Source organism: Brassica napus, chromosome C9 (assembly GCF_020379485.1).
Source record: "Brassica napus cultivar Da-Ae chromosome C9, Da-Ae, whole genome shotgun sequence".
NCBI classification, from domain to species: Eukaryota; Viridiplantae; Streptophyta; class Magnoliopsida; order Brassicales; family Brassicaceae; genus Brassica; species Brassica napus.
In genome coordinates this window covers 5,494,407-5,512,543 of record NC_063452.1, presented here as the reverse complement: position 1 = coordinate 5,512,543, position 18,137 = coordinate 5,494,407, and the positions used below count along the sequence as shown (strand labels likewise).

Here is an 18,137-nt window from a genome sequence, read left to right as displayed (position 1 = left end):
ACTCCATACAAACTTAAAGCCTAGACGGCTATATATAATAAAACCATAAAACCCTAAAACAATAAAAATAACTATCAAAATTAATATAATTAATAAAATAAACAATAAGATATTTGGAAATATTCCAAATATTTATCTGCATCATTTCTTCAAAACGTCATCTATGATCGATATGGTGAGGATATGATGATGGTCGAGCCAATTGATTTTGTATTGAGCAAATATGCGTTCAAGACGTCAGACGCACACGCAAGAGATTTCTTTAGTGTTGTCAAAAGTGGAGCATCAAAGTCTGAAGAAGTTAATTGGTATGTACTAGACGATTTATATCACGTGGCTACTCTTTCATCAATCCTTGCAGTGAAGTACTTCTCCAAAAGATAATAATTCCTCTCGTGGTAGACAGCCGCTTGGAACTAGGTAATTTACTTTTTGAAGATTATAATGCTAATTGGGCTTTTGAGAAAATCAGCCCAATAAAATCTTCAAAACGTCAGCGTAATGCGGAAGAGCGTAAGGATCTAAGGCCATGATTAACCCGGGTCTCTTAGCCAAGGTTCTTAACTTATGATTTGATTTTTTTTTGTTTTTTTTTACACTTTTTGGCTAAGAGACGGTTTTTATAGCTCTTATTTAAGAGACGGTTCTTAGCTTTTCTTAGTTAAAATCTAAAAAAAGTTAAGAATCGTCTCTTAGCCGAAACTAAAAATTTCAGTTAAAAGACTGGCATTAATCATGGTCTAAGATCATTCAATCTCACGTTGACATTGTTAAAGCTTGAAACAAAGTTTGATGTTCGAGATCGGAAGTGGGCAATTTTCATCGTTTAGCAGTTAAGAGTCAAGGACGAATCTTTCCAACCCTGAGAGAATAATGCCGAGAATATAAATATCTTATTTATTTAGTGTTTTATTTAGAGTTTATTTATTATTAAAATAATTATCTCTAATGTTTTAGGGTTTTTATGTTTTCTTATATATAGTCTTTGAGGCTATGGTTTTATGTAGTTTATGAGTTGATGATTTATTGATAAAATTGAGAGTTCTCTCTTTGTTGTTCCTTGTTTTCGGTAGATTATTGATGATCTCAACGAATTTAAGAAGACATTGATTTTAGGTATTCTTAGACTAAATAAGATCTTTGTGATTATCCTAGTTTTCTAGGTATTCTAAGAATCAACGGAACTCTAGTTCTATCCTATAAAACTTCCGCTACATCAATAATGCTCCTAAGTTCAAGCCTTTTGTCTACAAAGACTACAAATTTCGTAAGCTTAAGAAGCTTGCTCTTGACTGAGAAAAAAAATCTCATAATCCAGAAACAGATGGGAGATTATTATTCATAAACCCTATATGCTTTAATAAGTAATGTCAGAGTTTCAATTCTTCAAAAAAAAATTGAGTTAATTTCATACTGTCTTGTACCGTATTGTGCACGGTGACTACATGTAAAATTATTGAAGCACCTTTTACAAATTTTTACCTCTGAAAAATCATTTGTTCTGATTTTTTTTTTTAACATTAATGTTTTGTAGAAGTGATAAAAAATTCATTGAATAGTATTTCTATTATTTCAAGCTGTAATCTTATTCGAAATAGCAGGACAGGTCCGACAGGACTAATTGGTTTAAATTTAAACCATTACATTAACAAAATGGATGGTTTTCATCATACAAAAATCTCAAGCTACAGATTATTAAAAAAAAAAAAAACTCACTACACAACATACGTTCTCATCAACAACACTCAGAACATTCTAGATCCTACCAAGAACCCTCTCAGCTGCCGCAATAGTGAACTGTATATCCTCTGTAGTGTGAGCCAAGCTAGTAAACCCAGCCTCAAACTGAGACGGGGCAAAGTAAACACCTTCTTCCAACATTCCCCTGAAGAACCTACCAAACTTCTCCGTGTCGCTCTTCTTGGCATCCGCGAAGTTGTAGACCGGTCCTTCTGTGAAAAAGAAACCGAACATACCGCTTATGTAACCGCCGCACATTGCATGTCCGGTTTTCTTCCCGGCTTCTAAGATGCCGTTGGTTAGTTGTTTAGTGATCTTGTCTAAATACTCGTATGTTCCTGGCTGCTTTAGCCGCTTCAGAGTATGAATACCTGCCGTCATGGCCAAAGGGTTACCACTTAGTGTCCCGGCTTGGTACATCGGTCCTGCAGGTGCAACCTGCAACGACAAAAAGAATAACAGAAATATCATTATGTGCCAGTTCTGAGATTTATGGATAGGCTTGTGCACATTTATATGGAAGGAAGAGCCAAACCGAAATTGAACTGAAATTCATAAATGTATGCATAGATTCTATATCTATGAAACTGAAAAATAGAAACCAAACCGAAACCGAATGAATATCCAAACTTTTAAATAGAGTTTATATAACTATAAATATTAATTATTTTTAGTTTTACAATAACCATATATCCTTCAGAAAAAACCGAATTATCCAAATATTTTTACATCTAAATTTTTCAAATTATCCGAATTACCTGATATTTATTTCGAAAAACTGAATTATCTCCGAAAAAAATATGAACTATCCTTAAAATTTACTCAAATTAACTGAATCCAAAAAAAAATTGGATATTAATTGGTTCCGAACTTTATTATCCAAAAATCCAAAATAACTGAACCGAAGCCGAGTTAAATTTCATAAATACTTGAACGGATCAAATTTCTAGAACCAAAACAACTGAAAACCAAAATGACCAGGATTGAAGGTTAAATAATCAGTATATCTACTTTTAATCAATTTGGGAGTAGATGATCATCTATACATACTAACCACTTAAATTCCTAAGACCAGCTCTAACTACATTACTCAAACAATACTTTCTCTTGAGAATACTAATGTCAGAACTCTAGTAATCTTGTATGACTGAGCATGCTTTATACAACATATGTGCAGGGTCAGATCTTACCATCTCCATAATATCTCGTCTTCCACCGTAAGCTCCCACAGGAAGCCCACCACCGATGATTTTCCCAAGTGTAGTCAAGTCAGGAGTGATTCCAAAGTACTCCTGAGCACCACCATAAGCTAAACGAAAGCCAGTCATAACCTCATCAAAGATGAGAAGTGCACCATTGTCTCTACTCAGCTGACGCAAGCCATTGATGAACTCAGGCGTAGGAGTGATGAAACCCGAGTTACCAACAACAGGCTCAAGAATAATCGCAGAGATCTCCCCTTTATGCGCCTCAAAGAGCTTCGCAACAGCTTCAATATCATTGTAAGGAGCTGTAAGAGTATCCGAAGTAGCCGCTTTAGGTACACCAGGCGAGTCAGGTAGTCCTAAAGTGGCTACACCACTACCAGCTTTAACAAGGAAGGCGTTGGCGTGACCGTGATAACACCCTTCAAACTTGATAAACTTCTCTTTGTTGGTGAAAGCTCGCGCGAGACGGAGCACACCCATACAAGCTTCGGTTCCGGAGTTAACAAACCGAACCATCTCAATGCTGGGAACAGCTGATATAACCATCTCGGCTAGAACGTTCTCTAAGAGACAAGGAGCACCAAAGCTTGTTCCTTTCTTCATCGTCTCAGCTAAAGCCGCGAGAACCTGCACTAAAGTTCGGTCCTTTATCAGAAAAAAACAGAGTAAAAAACAGAGCTCATTGCAAGAACGTAACCTCATCATCAGCATGGCCGATTATAGCTGGTCCCCAAGATCCGACATAGTCAATGTACTCATTACCATCAATGTCCCACATCTTTGAGCCTTTAACTGAATCAATCAGAACTGGTTGTCCGCCAACGGATTTGAAGGCTCGAACAGGGGAGTTCACACCTCCAGGCATCAGATTCTTACATGAAGAGAAGAATGAAAAGTTTAGACCTTTGCAACTAAAGTCTGATCCATTTTCGATAAAGGCTCTAACTTTCAATCTGATATTGATTAGAAATGAATCTACTGACCTTGGCTGCGTTGAAAGCTTCCTCGGATTTCTGAAGAGTGAAGCTTTTCTTCTTCTCGTCGACGGAGACTGACATCTTGATGGAGCATCGGTTAGAAGGGGAAGTAGAGACTCTCTTAGAGATCTTGCAGGAGCATGAGAAGCCCAAAGCGGTTCCTGATCCTGTAAGCGTCGCCGACATCTTTGCTCTCGCGGTCGGAGTTGGTGAGTGTTGTGAGGAGAAGAGTCAACAAGATAAGGAAGGCGATTGCGAGTTTTTGTATGTTTGATATGTCTAAACCGGGTGGGATCCGACCCGGAAACCCAGTTCTATTAAATGGATACTCCAAGTATTTTAATTTCATATAGTCAAATACATGTAATTAAGGGACAAAAATCTCATATGGACCAAATGGCGAAAAAATAATCTTTCACCACCTAAATTATTCTACGTGGACCAAGTATGTGTAAATGACGTTTTTGCCATTAATGATAGGTCAATATAAACCTTTTGATCAAATCATTTATGTTTTAATGAGAGCCATTGGATCATGAGAGGAAAGAATAGATAAAATATTACAAGTTTGCCATTAATGAAATTTAATCATGAGCCGTCGGATCTTCTCATCATGTTTTAATTTTGGCCATCGATTTCACTCATCTCTCCTTCACTCTCGTTCTATTTCATTATCTCAACCACGTGATCAATTCACAGCCACACAATTTTCGTTATTTCATTCGCATTCGTATAACTCTTACAACTAAACAAGTTAAAAAAATTGAATAACTAGTATAACTAGTATATAAATGTTATAATTTATGTATTATATGTAGTTGCTATAATTAACACGACTAATAAATCATAGTTTACATATGAAATAAACAAGAAAATATCGTAATTGGTATCTGAAGACAAAATTTCATCTATTTTATTTGAGACTTTTCATATTTTTGTTAAATTATTACATTACACTATTAATTTTACATTATATATTTTTTACTTTTAAGGTTTGTTAACTATATTAGCTATATTAGTATGATAAACAAATATCAAACATATTTTTACAAAGTTATGATGTGAAAATATTGGTAAAACCCTAAAACTAGACATATAAACAATTGATATATATCTTTATTATATATTAGACGAGTATTACTGATACAACTAGTACAACTTTGACATTTTAGAAATTAACAAAACCAATTTGGTATTCCATATGAGAAAACAATCAAATATCACAATTAGTATGTACTCAAAAAGTTTCTCTTCATTTATTTGTAGTTTTGGAATTATTTTTTTGAAAATTATTGCACAATTCCATAAGTTTACATGATCTACATTATACTTTTAAGGTTTGTTAACTTGTTTGTCCACATAATTTTTGGAAAACATACATGAAATATATTTTTACAAAATTGTTTATTTCATTGTAACCAGGCACAGACATGTAAACATAAATAAGTGGTACAGCTGAAGTAACTTTATTTATTATGTGGTACAACTAATATTTTTCAATTTCACAGCTAATGTACAACTATGCACAAACGGGTATAACTGAAAAACTAGTACAACTATGTTATAGCCGGTATAACTAACAAATTGGTACAACTACTTGGTATTTTATTTAGTATTGTTTTAAATGTGCATCACGTTTTAAATGTGTATCATGTTTTAAACATTGTGGTTTTACACTAGTGTCGAGTATTGACTAAAATACCTGTAAATTTAAACTAAAAAAATTCATAAGAAAGAGGATCTTCGGGTTAATTTGGTGATTTATAGGGCTCACTACCGGGCCGAGATGGTGCATCCGTTGACGGTTTCGGGAAAAGACCACCTTGAGAGTCTGGTTGAGATGCTATTTCTCTTTCGCAATTCCAAGCTCGCTTGGTTGGATTTGACAAGGACACACCCTTCTTCTTCTTTTTTTGTTCGTCGCTGGTGAGTCGTTCTTATTCGTAGTCAGCACTCTCACCTTCTTCTTTCCGGTGAATTGCATTATAGAGCCATAGTTGAAGAATTTTCTGGCTCCGCATCTAGTTTTGTGGTCTCGAGAGAAAAAGATGAAGATGATTTTTCCCGAAAAATAGTACAACTAGTATAACTAGTACAACTTGTAAACGTATCAATATCCAAATCAAATATTATTAAAAATATACTATTCATATATTTGACACATGCAGCCGGAGGAGATTAGACCAATATGTCTTATTGGTTCTACATCATCTTCTTTTATAGCATTTTCATATGCTGAAAACAATAAATAAATAAAATTATAATGCTATTTCATAATTTCTCAAAGCCGGGTCATCTTTTTTTTGGTGATAATGAACATGGTGATGACGCATAAGAAAATCACTTCTCAAATAACGTCTTGGTTATACTTAATATATTTATACTAGTTATAATCGCTTTAGATGTACTAGTTGTACTAGTTGGAGTTGTACTAGTTGTACTAGTAATACTCTGCGTTCTTCTTTATCTTGAATCTCGTATGTAAAAGATGAAATTTGATTTTGGATAATATATAATTGACTAAATCTTTCTATGGATTGATCGATTTGAGATAAGAAAGTGAAAATTAGTGGATGGTTGAAGAAAATTTTTGATTTTGTTTTATGGTGAAAGAACTAATAACGGAGAAGAAAAGGGGAAGAAAAAGAAACTTTAGGTTAAAGTTGGGTTGAATTTCGGGTCTGAAACCGGGTCGGATTCTGGGTAGGATAGTAATGGCATAGGTTAGTAAATATGTTTAAGTCCTTAGGCTTTTTAGTTATTTTAGTTAGATTTCTATTTAAATTTAAATGTAAAAAAAAAAGAAAAAAGGGATGGGTCTAATTCAGATTTTTTGGAACCCAAGTGGTCCATATTAGCATTTGTTCCGTAATTTCGTGTGTTGTAAAATAATATTAATTGGGAAAAGATATTTTTTTTTGTCAAGGGAAAAGATATTTTTTTTCTCAAGGGAAAAGATATTTAAAATGATTATTTAATTTAGATTTTTGGAAGTTGTAAAAGCATCTCCAAAAGACACTCTATAACTTCAAATATGAAGTTTTTGGCTCTCAAAAAAAAAACTTCAAAACTTCAAATTTGAAGTTTCAAGGAGTGAAATTCTATATCTGAAGTTTCACTTTTCAAAACTTCAAATTTGAAGTTTCATATTTTTGTTTGCATTTTGGTCCCAACAATTACAAATCACATTTATAATTTTTAAATATTTTTTAGTTTATCGTATTAATCCTTAAAATTTTATATTTTATTAAAATTTTAATTTTTTATAAATCTAAGTTTTAAACATTAAATTAAATAAAAATTTAAAATAAAAATAAAACTTTAAAAAAAAATTAAAAATATTTTTAAACTAGATTTAGACAATACCAATACAAAATAAACTTGACAACAAAAGCTTTTAAAAATTTACACGAAGACAAAACTATTACAAAAATTTAAATATTACAACAACACTAATAGTCAGGTAAATTTGATCTGGAACCTCCAAATCTCAAAATATTGTAAACAAATTTTGTGTAACCGAAGATGGTTGTTGCTGTTTTGATGTATTTTCTGTACAATTTTTTCTTATTCAGATCGAATGTATTCACGAGTATTAATATTATCGATAGAAGTTAAGTCTTTTAGCAAATTTTTTTTCTCTTTTACTTTCTTGTCCAGATCTAACGTATTTACAAGTCTAAGATCACTCGGTCTCAACAATTTTTAGTTTGTAATCTACAAATTAAAAAAAAAGAGAAATATTTTTTACTTCGAAATGCATTAGTTGATCATATATATATTACAAAAATAATTTTATTGAATAATATGATATTTTGCTTGAAGTTTAATATTAATTATGTTATTTCTATTTAAAATTTCTATTTCAATACAACATTTTATTAATTAATATTGTTGTAATATTTTTATATATGTGCTTAGTTATCTACAAAAGTTTTTATGAATTTAAATTATTTATGACAAATATAAGGACCATGATATAAAATACAAATAGTTTTGAAATTAAGTTTGAAGTTTTTATTTTGGAGAAAAACACCTTGAAACTTCAAATATAGAGTTTTAGAAACTTCATAATAGAGTATCTTTTTGTAGATGCTCTAAATTATGAAAGCGCATAACAAACAAGAAAACTATAGAATAGACCAGTGCTTTGAAACCCGACCCGGACCCGCGGTTGAACCGGTAAACCCGGCAACCCAGAAAAAATCTGGTTTGCGTTTTGTGAAAAATCCAATATTTAGAAACCCGCAAAAACCCACAAAAACCCAGTAGAACCCAGAACCCGATACCGGTTGAACCAATAAATAATTTTTACTTCTTTTTTAATTTTTAATTATGTTTTATATTCTAAATTTCCAATTAAGAAATTATATACTGGAAAAAAAGTTAGGTTTTTCCTTTTCAGTTTTATATTTGTGATTTTTAGATTTTAATGAAGATTTTACTATGCCACTTGAAAAAAAATAAAGTGAACGATAGTAGAGAGAACCACAACTAGTTGATGTGATTTGGTGTTAGTTTATTTCCGTTATTGATAATTTATTATAATGATTTTTTACTCTTGTTTTATTTTGTTTTTAAAATTTAATTTATTATTCACATTAAACATTTAAATATTTATAAATTTTATGTCTTGATTTTTTTAAATGTCATAACTCTTACCTTGTTAGACAAAATTATAAATAGTCTAAACTATTTTTTGATATTTTGTATATCAAATGAAAATAAATATATAGAAATTAAAGTTAAGTATTTTCTAAATGTTATTAAACATAAAAATATACATATCCAAACTATTATTTTATGTTTATAAAAAAATTTTAAAAATATTAAACTTTAGTTTCTATATTTTTATTTACTTAGCTGATATATTATTATATAATAAAATTAATTTATTTATTAACTCGTGGTCGATCCAGTAAGTTGTCTGGTTCAGTGTCCGGATTGGGTTTAAAAACATTGGAATAGACAAATAACCACCGCCCATTCCTCTCCCCCCCCCAAAAAAAGGAATTTTTAACGTTAAAACCCTTCAACTATGTTTGTTTTGGGTAAAAACCTCCAAACTAAGTATTTAGCGTAAAAACTCACAAACTAACTTTATTTAATGAAGTAAACCCTAACAAGTCATAATTATCAATACTACCGGTAAATCTTTAGTTTAGGGGTTTCTACATTAAGTAAAAATAGTTAAGGGGTTTTACCATTAAAAATAAAAATAAAAAATAAATTTTATAATATTATCTAAAAATTAGTAACTTAAATTTTCAAAATTGGCATTTTTAAATTTTTTTGTAAATATATGAGTTTAATGTGTTTTAACATCAACACTATATATGTATAAATTAAAAATGTAAAAACCGAGAAAATATAACAAAAATTATATAAAGAATTTAGACGCAGTAAGACTTTCTTCCCTAACTTCCGGATCAGACATATTCCAAGAGCACAAAATACTATGGCGGACAAGCTTGCAAGTGGTACGAGGAGTTCTCCTTCAGCTATGTTATATGTCGATTCAATACTTTCGGTTTGGCTTTCTAAATCGCGCGGTCCAGTTACTTAGTTCTCGCTTATGTTGTCAAAAAAAAGTTACTAATTTTTAAATAATATTATAAAATTTTCAATCTTTTAAAAAAAAAGAAAATTAATGGTAAAACCCTCAACTATGTTTACTTAATGTAGAAACCCCTAAATTAAAGATTTACCGGTAGAAATGGTAATTATGAACTGCTAGGGTTTAATTCACTAAATAACGTTAATTTGAGGGTTTTTTCGTTAAATACTTAGTTTGAGTATTTTTAACCAAAACAAACTTGGTTGAAGGATATTAACGTTTAAAAATCCAAAAAAAAAAATTTATATAACTGACACATCACAAACAAACTACAATAATAAATCCCAGGAAGAAGGATTAGGCTTGATGAGTCTATTCACATATCTTCATTACGTTTACATTTTAAGTTTGGAGCCTTGACTATAGTGCTGATTTTACTTCAATGCAAATATTGTTGGTGGCAATAGTGAAAGTCTTAATAAACTTATAAAAATAAAAGTTCATGTCAAGGGTATCAAATAGAACAAGGATTAGGAAAAACCTAACATGTAACAGCTACACAAGAAGTCACTACATGAGGAAACTATAGGGAGATTACATAGTAGTACAAAGTACAGATACAACACTCTCTTTGTCACTTAGACAATGTTGATCAGTTTTGATTCTCTTCACATCAGATCTTGAGAGAAGAACCTTAATCCTTTGGCTTTTCTTCCTCTTCCTTCTCTTTGTCACTTTCAGCCTCAGCTTTCTCCTCTTCTTCCTTCTCTTTATCACTTTCAGCCTCGGCTTTTTCCTCTTCTTCCTTCTCTTTATCACTTTCAGCCTCAGCTTTTTCCTCTTCCTCGTCTTTCTCTTCTTCCTCCTCTTTATCACTTTCAGCCTCAGCCTTTTTCTCTTCTTCGTTCTCTCCGTCACTTCCAGCCTCAGAGTTCTCCTCTTCGTCTTCTTCATCAGTCATTGCACTTATAGCATCTGTGATAACAGCCTTCACCTCTGGTTTTCTATGCGAGAGATCAACACCGAAATGCTTGCCTGATGTTATCACATACAACAAATGTCACCAAATGCTCAACACTTGGAAAATATAATTAAACATGGATTGCAAAATCAAAGAACGTACTTAGCTTCTTCAGAATATCTGATAATGTCGCCTGTTATTAGGAAAACAAACAATAGAGTATAAGAACATTGATTCAAGGTCTTTCGACCATTATATTTCAGCAAATTGAAATAGCTCACCGTATTGAAGTCTACTTCCTGCAGCATTTTGGACACCACTTCAAGCATCTCTTCTCTGGTGGGCTCTGCTTTGCCTTTCTTAATGGCTTTTCCTGCACCCAATCCATGACAGTAGGTAGAAACAGAAGAGCAATGAGCTTCAAAGAGAGAATAATTTCACTTTAAAAAAATCTAACAGCTGAGAACGGTTATGACCTTTCTCTTTAGATCCCTTGGCCTGTGTCTTAGTTGACTGTTTCTTGCTTTTCCCTTTCGAAGACTCTTCATGATCAACTTTTTGCTTCTTGGATGGGGATGAAGTTGACTTGGCAACTCTTTTGGAGGACTTTTCACCCGATTTTTTAGAACCTTTCGCAGAAGCTTGTTTGTCCTTACCTTTGGTCCCTGAGCTCTTCTCTTCAGTCTTTTTTGACGAAATTTTCTTATCAGATGGCTTTTCATCTTCTGCTTCGTCTTTCTCATCTTCAGTTCCAGCCTTTTCATGGTCACTTTCTTCTTCTTCTCGTGCTGAATCATCATCTTCATTAGCATCCTTAGTACCTTCAGAATCAGAGTCCCCCTCATCCTTGCCTTCTTCTGCCTCTGGCTGATCTCGCTTTTTTGTTTGCCTCTTCCTCTGTGTAGTAAGAAAAACATAAACACACGAGGGATGTTAAAACCCATGTTCAACATCCAACAAACCAAGAACACAGGTAAAAAGGCAAAATACATTCAGAATCCAAATTACATCAGCCATATGAAGAACATATTAGAAACCGAAGATAGAAAAGGAGCTAATGGTAACAGTTACCAGCCAGTAGCACGCAAGGAATACAAACTGTGCTATATTTACAGTTAAGAAACTACAAACCTTGGCTGGGGTCTCTGAAGATTCTCCAGATTTCCCCTTCCTTTGTGTGCTCTTGCGCTTTTTGGCTTGCTAAAACATATAATTCGAAAGAGAATTCAATACTCCCATACTGACGATAAAATCATCTAGAACAATAATGTACTAAATCAAACAGTACCTTTTCACGATCAGCAAGTATAACATCTCTTGTTGCCTTGGGAGATTCCAAAAATTCAAGCACTTTGACAGCTAATTCTTCCTGAGAGTATCAGGACAGAGAGACTCTTATAGGTTAGAATACAGAGCAAAGTACAGTAAATAGACAAATCACATCTTATTACTTACTTTTTTTATGTTGCTTCTGTTTACAGGTATATCAAGTACGTCACAGAAAAAGATTAACTTTTCTTTTATGCATTTGTCAAGTTTCTCCTTAAGTCGGGCTCTTTGCTTCTCCTCCTGGAAAACATTTGAAGTCTCAGCACGAGGCAAGACAAGAATATACATCCCTATAACAAAATAGAAACGAAATGCTTTACCTCTTTCTCTGACCACGCAAAGCCGGAAAACTGACCAATGTTTTTCTTAACCATCTGTGCCTGCAGAACAAATTTTCACAAAACTCTTGTAAGTAGACAATAAAAAAAAATTCCAAGATAACAATCCATAACGGGACATGCTTGATAAAGCTTTTAAAGCACCACCTTTGCTTTCTTCCCATACAGAATGGTGTGTAGCAGCATCAGGTTGTCGTCAGCTTTTCTCTTAGATAGGTTATGAGCAACTGAAACAGCCAACATTGTCAGACAGATTTCTAATAGTCAATAAAGGTAAACAAACAAGAAGACTCTGTCAAAACAACTAAATTTTCCAGCATACATGAGAAAGAGAAAACATGTAGTCAGATCTACAAGATGAGATATAAACAAATCACAGACAGTAGTTAATACGCTAACTGTGATAGCTACAGCTACAAGATGAAATATTCCACCAGAAAGTCAGACTATCAGTATGCAAAAGCCCGAGCTTCTCTAAGGCGTTTCCAGATCTGTGTCTAATCAAATGGCTTTATAATCATATCAATTCTCACAGCTATCTCAGCAATTAGGTGAACAATTCACAAATCCACAAGAATTCAACCACGACAAGCAGAAACACATACCATTTGGTATTTCCTTGAGCGGTGTTCCACGACCCTGACAACACACACACACACGGAAACAAGAGCTAGTGAATAAAACACACAAAGAAACCTATTTGAATTCTAAGAAACATATGATTACCAAAAAGGATACCTTTTCAATTGAAACGGACTTGCTCGGTGTAACTCGCACAGGACCAGACGAGGAGAAACGCTCAACTTGCTTTCTCTCCCTCGTTGGCCTATCGCTACTCGGAGTCACCGCCTCCCTCTTCTCCGGAGACTTCTTACTTCCACTTCCTTCTCCTTCTTCTTCCTCATCTTTTACATCCTCTTCTTCGTCTTTATCTTCCAATTCACCTTCTTTCGATTCAGCCTCTTCCTTCTTCTCCGCGTCGTCGTTTCTTGGGGGATCCGCTACTTCCTTCACCTTCGAGGCGTCGCCAACACCTAATTCCTCCTTCGCCGGAGATCCAGCTCCCGGTGTCTTCTCATCTAGGGTTTCAGTCGCCATGAGAGTCCAAATCGAGAATAGCGAATCAAAGGTAAAGAGAAAGAAAAAAAAAACCTAGATCTCGAGAGTATTGAAAACCCTAAATCAATAGAAAAAAACGATTAAGAAGAGAACACAAAATCGAATTTGGGGATTTCAAAATTTTTCTGGTGCCAAAATTTTAGAACACAAAGGCGGGCTCTCTCTTTCGCCAAACGAAATATTTTCACTAAAAACATCTCCCGGCAAACTTACCCAATATATATACGTATACAACTCAAAACAAGGCCCTATATTAGGCCCATTTAAGGCCTAACAGCTCGCTGCAAACTTACCTAATCAAAAGGTGAGTTCCGACATAATGAATTTATAATGGGCCGAATCAGCCTCCCACTAAGCCCATTGAAGTTCCGACGTGTTGTGACAATAAATTTTCAAAAAAGCAAATAAAATTTTGGAGGGAAATAACAAAAAAAAAATCCCTAATTTTCGCCGGCGAAATGCCTAGACGACGGCTGAGACTCCAGCACTACTCCGACGAAGAAGAAGAAGAAGAAGGAGAAGATGAAATCGGAGCAAGCGGAATCGGCGATTCTGCTCAGAGCGTTAGTCGTGCTCCTTCTGTGCAACCGGAAAGCTCGTCAGCGTCTAATTTAAACCCTAATCCCGTCGAGCAAACCACTGTATCGGAAGTTGAGATTATCGACGTCTCCGGTAATTCCACTCCCTCGCCGCCGGATTCTAGTATTCCGGTTGATCCGTCGGAGGCGGAAGTCGAGAACGGCTACGACTCGCCGATCGCTGAGGCTCTCTCTCGGATGGGGATTAAGCTCAAGACGGAGTGGTGGGTCTCTTGTCTTTCTGGGCTTGAAGCCTCCGTTCCGGAGTTTTCACGCCTCGAAGTTGCGGCGAAAGCTAAGCATTGCTTCGAGCAGTTTCTGTTTTGCGATATGAATCTGTGCGGAGGCGGGGTTCTTCCGCGGAACGTTGCGTCTATGGTTCTTGAAGAACTCGCTGGTCCGTTTGTTCTTCAGGTTGTTCCTTTTTTTGGTATAGAGATAATGCATAAAGTGTGGTTTTATTTTTACTGAGACTTGTGGTTTAATCGTCAGGTTGATGAGATTGTTAACATTGGGTGTGCCCTCAAAGGGAGATATGAAAACGCTAATGCAGGGCTTAAGAGGTGTTTGAAGCTGTCTATGACTGATGGTGTTCAACGTGTTTTTGGTATGGAGTACAGACCTATTAAAGATCTGCAAGTCTTGGCTCCTGCTGGTTTAAAGGTGTGCTTCTTTATGAAGTGGTAGATGATGAGGAATTAATATGTGGAATTTGCTTCTAAGAGCATTATACAGGCTTTTAGGGTGTTGTATTAGTTGTATTTTTTTTTAAATTCATGCTTTTATGATTGTAGCTGCTGGTCTGTATTTATCACGTTTGTGTTATAAGAACTGACGAGGACCGTAAATGCAGATTGTTGTGTCTAGCGTACAAGTTAGACATGGGCTTTTAATGCTAGTACCTGAGACTATACAAGTTTTAGGAGGGATGGTTGAAGAATTGGAAGAAGCACGAAAGCGTCTGGTTATTGAAGTGAACAAACCTCCAAGAGGAATAAGGTAAGACTTTTTTCAGAGAATGGTTGACGTTGTTTAGAACTTGGTATTTTCTTTGGTTTATGCTTCTCCCACTTGCTTCGTATTCAGAAGTTGTGTTGTCGTGTCTCTTTGGTTGGACCTATTACTTGCTCCAATTAGAACTTGGTATATCTCTAGCTTGTGCTTCTCCCACTTACTTCGTATTCAGAGGTTGTTTCGTGGTGTCTCTTTAGTTGGATTGGATTCTCTCGGAAAGATGATGCATGATTTAACGTTAACACATTTTATACGCACTACCAATTATCTTTTCTATGTGCTTACAGCAATTGCCTTTGCAAATTTTCCCTTTCTTTTGGAAGTTCTTATTGGATTTTAACTTTTGCAGAACAAGGAACCGAGGTGTTGCTTCGTTGGCAACCAGAGCAAGTCTAGCTGCGTGGTCGCTAAATGACAATGATACTTGTAACCAAGTAAACAGTTCTACCTCGGGAGATGCTAGTCACGTTCAGGCCAATGGTCAAGGTATGGATAGTTCTTTCAGTTGTCACTATGATATTTCCTCACTTATCTATAACAGAGTCACAACAATAAACAGAAAGTTTGCTGTCTTTCTGAGTGGAAGATGGTTGTTATTAGCGACTTTCAGTAATGTGATACAACCATTTCCTTTTGAGACTATTAACTCTCTTTTAACCAAAACACTTATGGCAGGCAATTCTGCGAATGTAACGAGAACTCATATCAGTCCACGGACAATGAGTAATCCTCCTGCTTCCATCAATGTGGAAGCTACTTTTTCGAGGGTTGAGCATATGCAGATTGATACTGCTACTACCCACGGGGAAAGAACGTTCTCTGGTTTGCACTCGACTTCTAGTAACATTCACACGACAGCATCCACACCTCCTACTAGCTGTAGTGGTACAAGACTCTTTTACAACAGCGGTTGCGAAAATACCTTGGATCAACAAACATCTAACGTGACTTCATTTGTTGAAGAAATGCATATCGACAATGGTAACGTGAGGGATACAACGGGTCCTGTATATGGTTCAGGTTCAGGCGCTGTAGCTGATGATGAAGTCAGTAATATGGTTGTCGATTTGGAAACCCCCTCTGTGATGTCTACAAATCCGGAGACACCTTTCACTTACTTGGCCGAGATGTCTCAGAATTGGGCAGTAATGAAAGATACCATGCCTTTTGTTCAAGGAAGGATTAAGGTACTAACACCAAAACTCTCTCAGTCTTAAACCGATCTGTGAAACTTATGCATCCCTTTTGGCAGTGCTTTCTAACTGGAGTGAAGAGATTCCAGTTCAAGCAACAGTCTACTTTTGAGCTTATATGCTACGTCGATGATGGTAGTCTTATCTGTGAGATCTTGCTCCATAATGACGTGAGTCTAATCTCTTGTTTCTCTAAATTTTGTTGTCGGTGTTAGAGTGAAGATCGTCCCCTCATCACTCATCATGTCCATGCTATTCCCTCTGTAGGTTGTACAAAGAAGGATAGGTCATTCATCCATGGAGGTCACAGCTGCGCTTTCCTCTTCAGCACCAACAAGAGAAAATGCCATGATGAAGGAGAAACTAAAAGGCTTCCAGTTGTTTCTAGCTGACTTTGAGGTAAACCCATTAACTTTTCTTCAGTGGTTATAGCTCAAGGTCGATAAGAAGTCATCCATGATCAGAGACACCAAAACATAAGTTGAATATAGAAACTATGCTTTGTACTGAATGAAAAAAACCCAAGCAAACCCAATCCAGGCTAGTTTTTTTTTGGCTTTGGGTCTAAATTGTTTATTTCTTATGTTGCTGTAGGGAATGATGGTGGTAGAAATGAACAGAACGTCACAATATCCAGTAGCTATTGAGATGAATCAGGGATGTTCATCAACCGATGCTCGGTTACTATTTGAAAGAATCAAATCTTCTGGCATAGCTCCTCCAGTTGTTGTTTTATCCCCTTGATCAAGTAGTCGAACTAAAGCTTGTGAAACATTGAGGGATTTTAGTAACTTGACCTCATAAACCGGTTCAATATTGGAATCGGGTAATTTTAGTTTTGGTAGCTAATTATACCGGGTTTTATAACTTAGTACCAAGTACAGTGCTATTTTCTGTTTCTTTTACCTATAAGTTTCTTCTGCCATGTTTGGATAAAAGCACAGTGTAATAATGATATATAACACAATCCTCTCATCAGATTAGAATCTTGGAAGGTCTTCTAGGTATAATGCCTACACAATAACAGGTCATCTTCAACCATCCATCTCAGCTTCTTTGCCTTTACCTCCCACTAAGTGATGTGATCTAAAGCCCTTTGTAATAAAAGTTAGCTTTCTTTATTCTAAAAGTTATTTTATTAAATGATTGTTTTGTAGATTTGGCTCATGTCTAAATCTCAACAAAATTCTTGATGACAATGAAAATAATTTCTATCATTTTCGGCAGATAAAACTTACCCGATTCCAGTAGGCCTACATTTTCTCTTTTAATGTGTTTCACATATAGAACTCGTTAACTGAGTGGACTTTAACAAATAGTTGTACTAGCATCATCTTTTTATTTTTTCTTTTCTTTATAATGGTCCTACTCCTGCATCCTTTTGGTTTGTGTTTACGTTTGCATGTTAACATATATTGCGGTTATTTTAGTATTAAATTATGTATTAATCAACATTTATATCTAGTTTGTTACGTAAAAGCTAAATGCGAACGAAAGATAAAGTATACATGCTTTTATAACTCGTCTACAAACTATATACTAATTTTAGTCAAAAGGTGTTCAGTTAGAAAAGATAAAACATTTTAATTTTTATTATAGCATATAACCAAACTTAACAAGAAAAACAATCAGGCCTTGGTGTTTATGAGACTAACTTGTGTTTGAAACAATCAAAACATTAATCTATTTTCCTCGTATTAAATCTTTGATTCCGGTAAGTGAGTGGACCTCGGGCAAACATATTGTACTGTTTAACATGTCCTGTACGTCTTTACTTTCTCAATATTTTCTCGAAAATGCGAGACGTTTAAATTAATGTCAAGGTCTAAAGGTAGGCTTATCCACCCAATCTAAGTTGTTCTATAATCTATATAATTACGACTCTATCATCTATGGTCCTATCTATATTCTAAAATATATATAGATTATGGGTTAAGATCTTTCAGTATGGTACAGATCTTAGAATTCTTGAGTTGAATCCCTCTTCCCTCGTTATATATATTATTCTCTCAGAATATAATCAAATAACTAAATCTTTGTCAAAATAAAATAGGATAAACTGAAGAAAATAATGAAAATAAATTGACATAGGTGAGCTAAAAAGGAACGGTATGTATGAGATG

The 18,137-nt window shown here is 34.7% G+C and overlaps 3 protein-coding genes across 3 annotated transcripts; 1 reads left to right on the top strand and 2 right to left on the bottom strand.

The window, feature by feature from the left end:
* Positions 1-1,614: 1,614 nt before the first annotated feature.
* On the bottom strand, positions 1,615-4,192 carry LOC106410774 (glutamate-1-semialdehyde 2,1-aminomutase, chloroplastic-like). Its single transcript, XM_013851375.3, has 4 exons — positions 3,932-4,192; positions 3,646-3,819; positions 2,931-3,575; positions 1,615-2,178 (listed from the first exon to the last, which is right to left on the bottom strand). The coding sequence occupies exons 1-4, from the start codon at positions 4,109-4,111 to the stop codon at positions 1,756-1,758; spliced, it is 1,422 nt and encodes a 473-aa protein (XP_013706829.2). The 5' UTR covers positions 4,112-4,192; the 3' UTR covers positions 1,615-1,755.
* Positions 4,193-9,953: 5,761 nt separating this feature from the next.
* LOC106411467 (DEK domain-containing chromatin-associated protein 2) lies at positions 9,954-13,417 on the bottom strand. Its single transcript, XM_013852236.3, has 11 exons — positions 12,849-13,417; positions 12,716-12,749; positions 12,258-12,337; positions 12,093-12,152; positions 11,899-12,012; positions 11,732-11,812; positions 11,575-11,643; positions 10,920-11,340; positions 10,725-10,816; positions 10,606-10,636; positions 9,954-10,517 (listed from the first exon to the last, which is right to left on the bottom strand). Exons 1-11 carry the CDS (start codon positions 13,206-13,208, stop codon positions 10,177-10,179), a joined length of 1,683 nt encoding a protein of 560 aa, XP_013707690.2. The 5' UTR covers positions 13,209-13,417; the 3' UTR covers positions 9,954-10,176.
* Positions 13,418-13,558: 141 nt separating this feature from the next.
* Positions 13,559-17,002, top strand: LOC106409608 (recQ-mediated genome instability protein 1). The gene is made up of 8 exons (XM_013850209.3): positions 13,559-14,221; positions 14,300-14,470; positions 14,661-14,806; positions 15,171-15,307; positions 15,497-16,008; positions 16,074-16,184; positions 16,282-16,413; positions 16,609-17,002. Exons 1-8 carry the CDS (start codon positions 13,688-13,690, stop codon positions 16,756-16,758), a joined length of 1,893 nt encoding a protein of 630 aa, XP_013705663.1. The 5' UTR covers positions 13,559-13,687; the 3' UTR covers positions 16,759-17,002.
* The last annotated feature ends 1,135 nt before the right edge of the window (positions 17,003-18,137 follow it).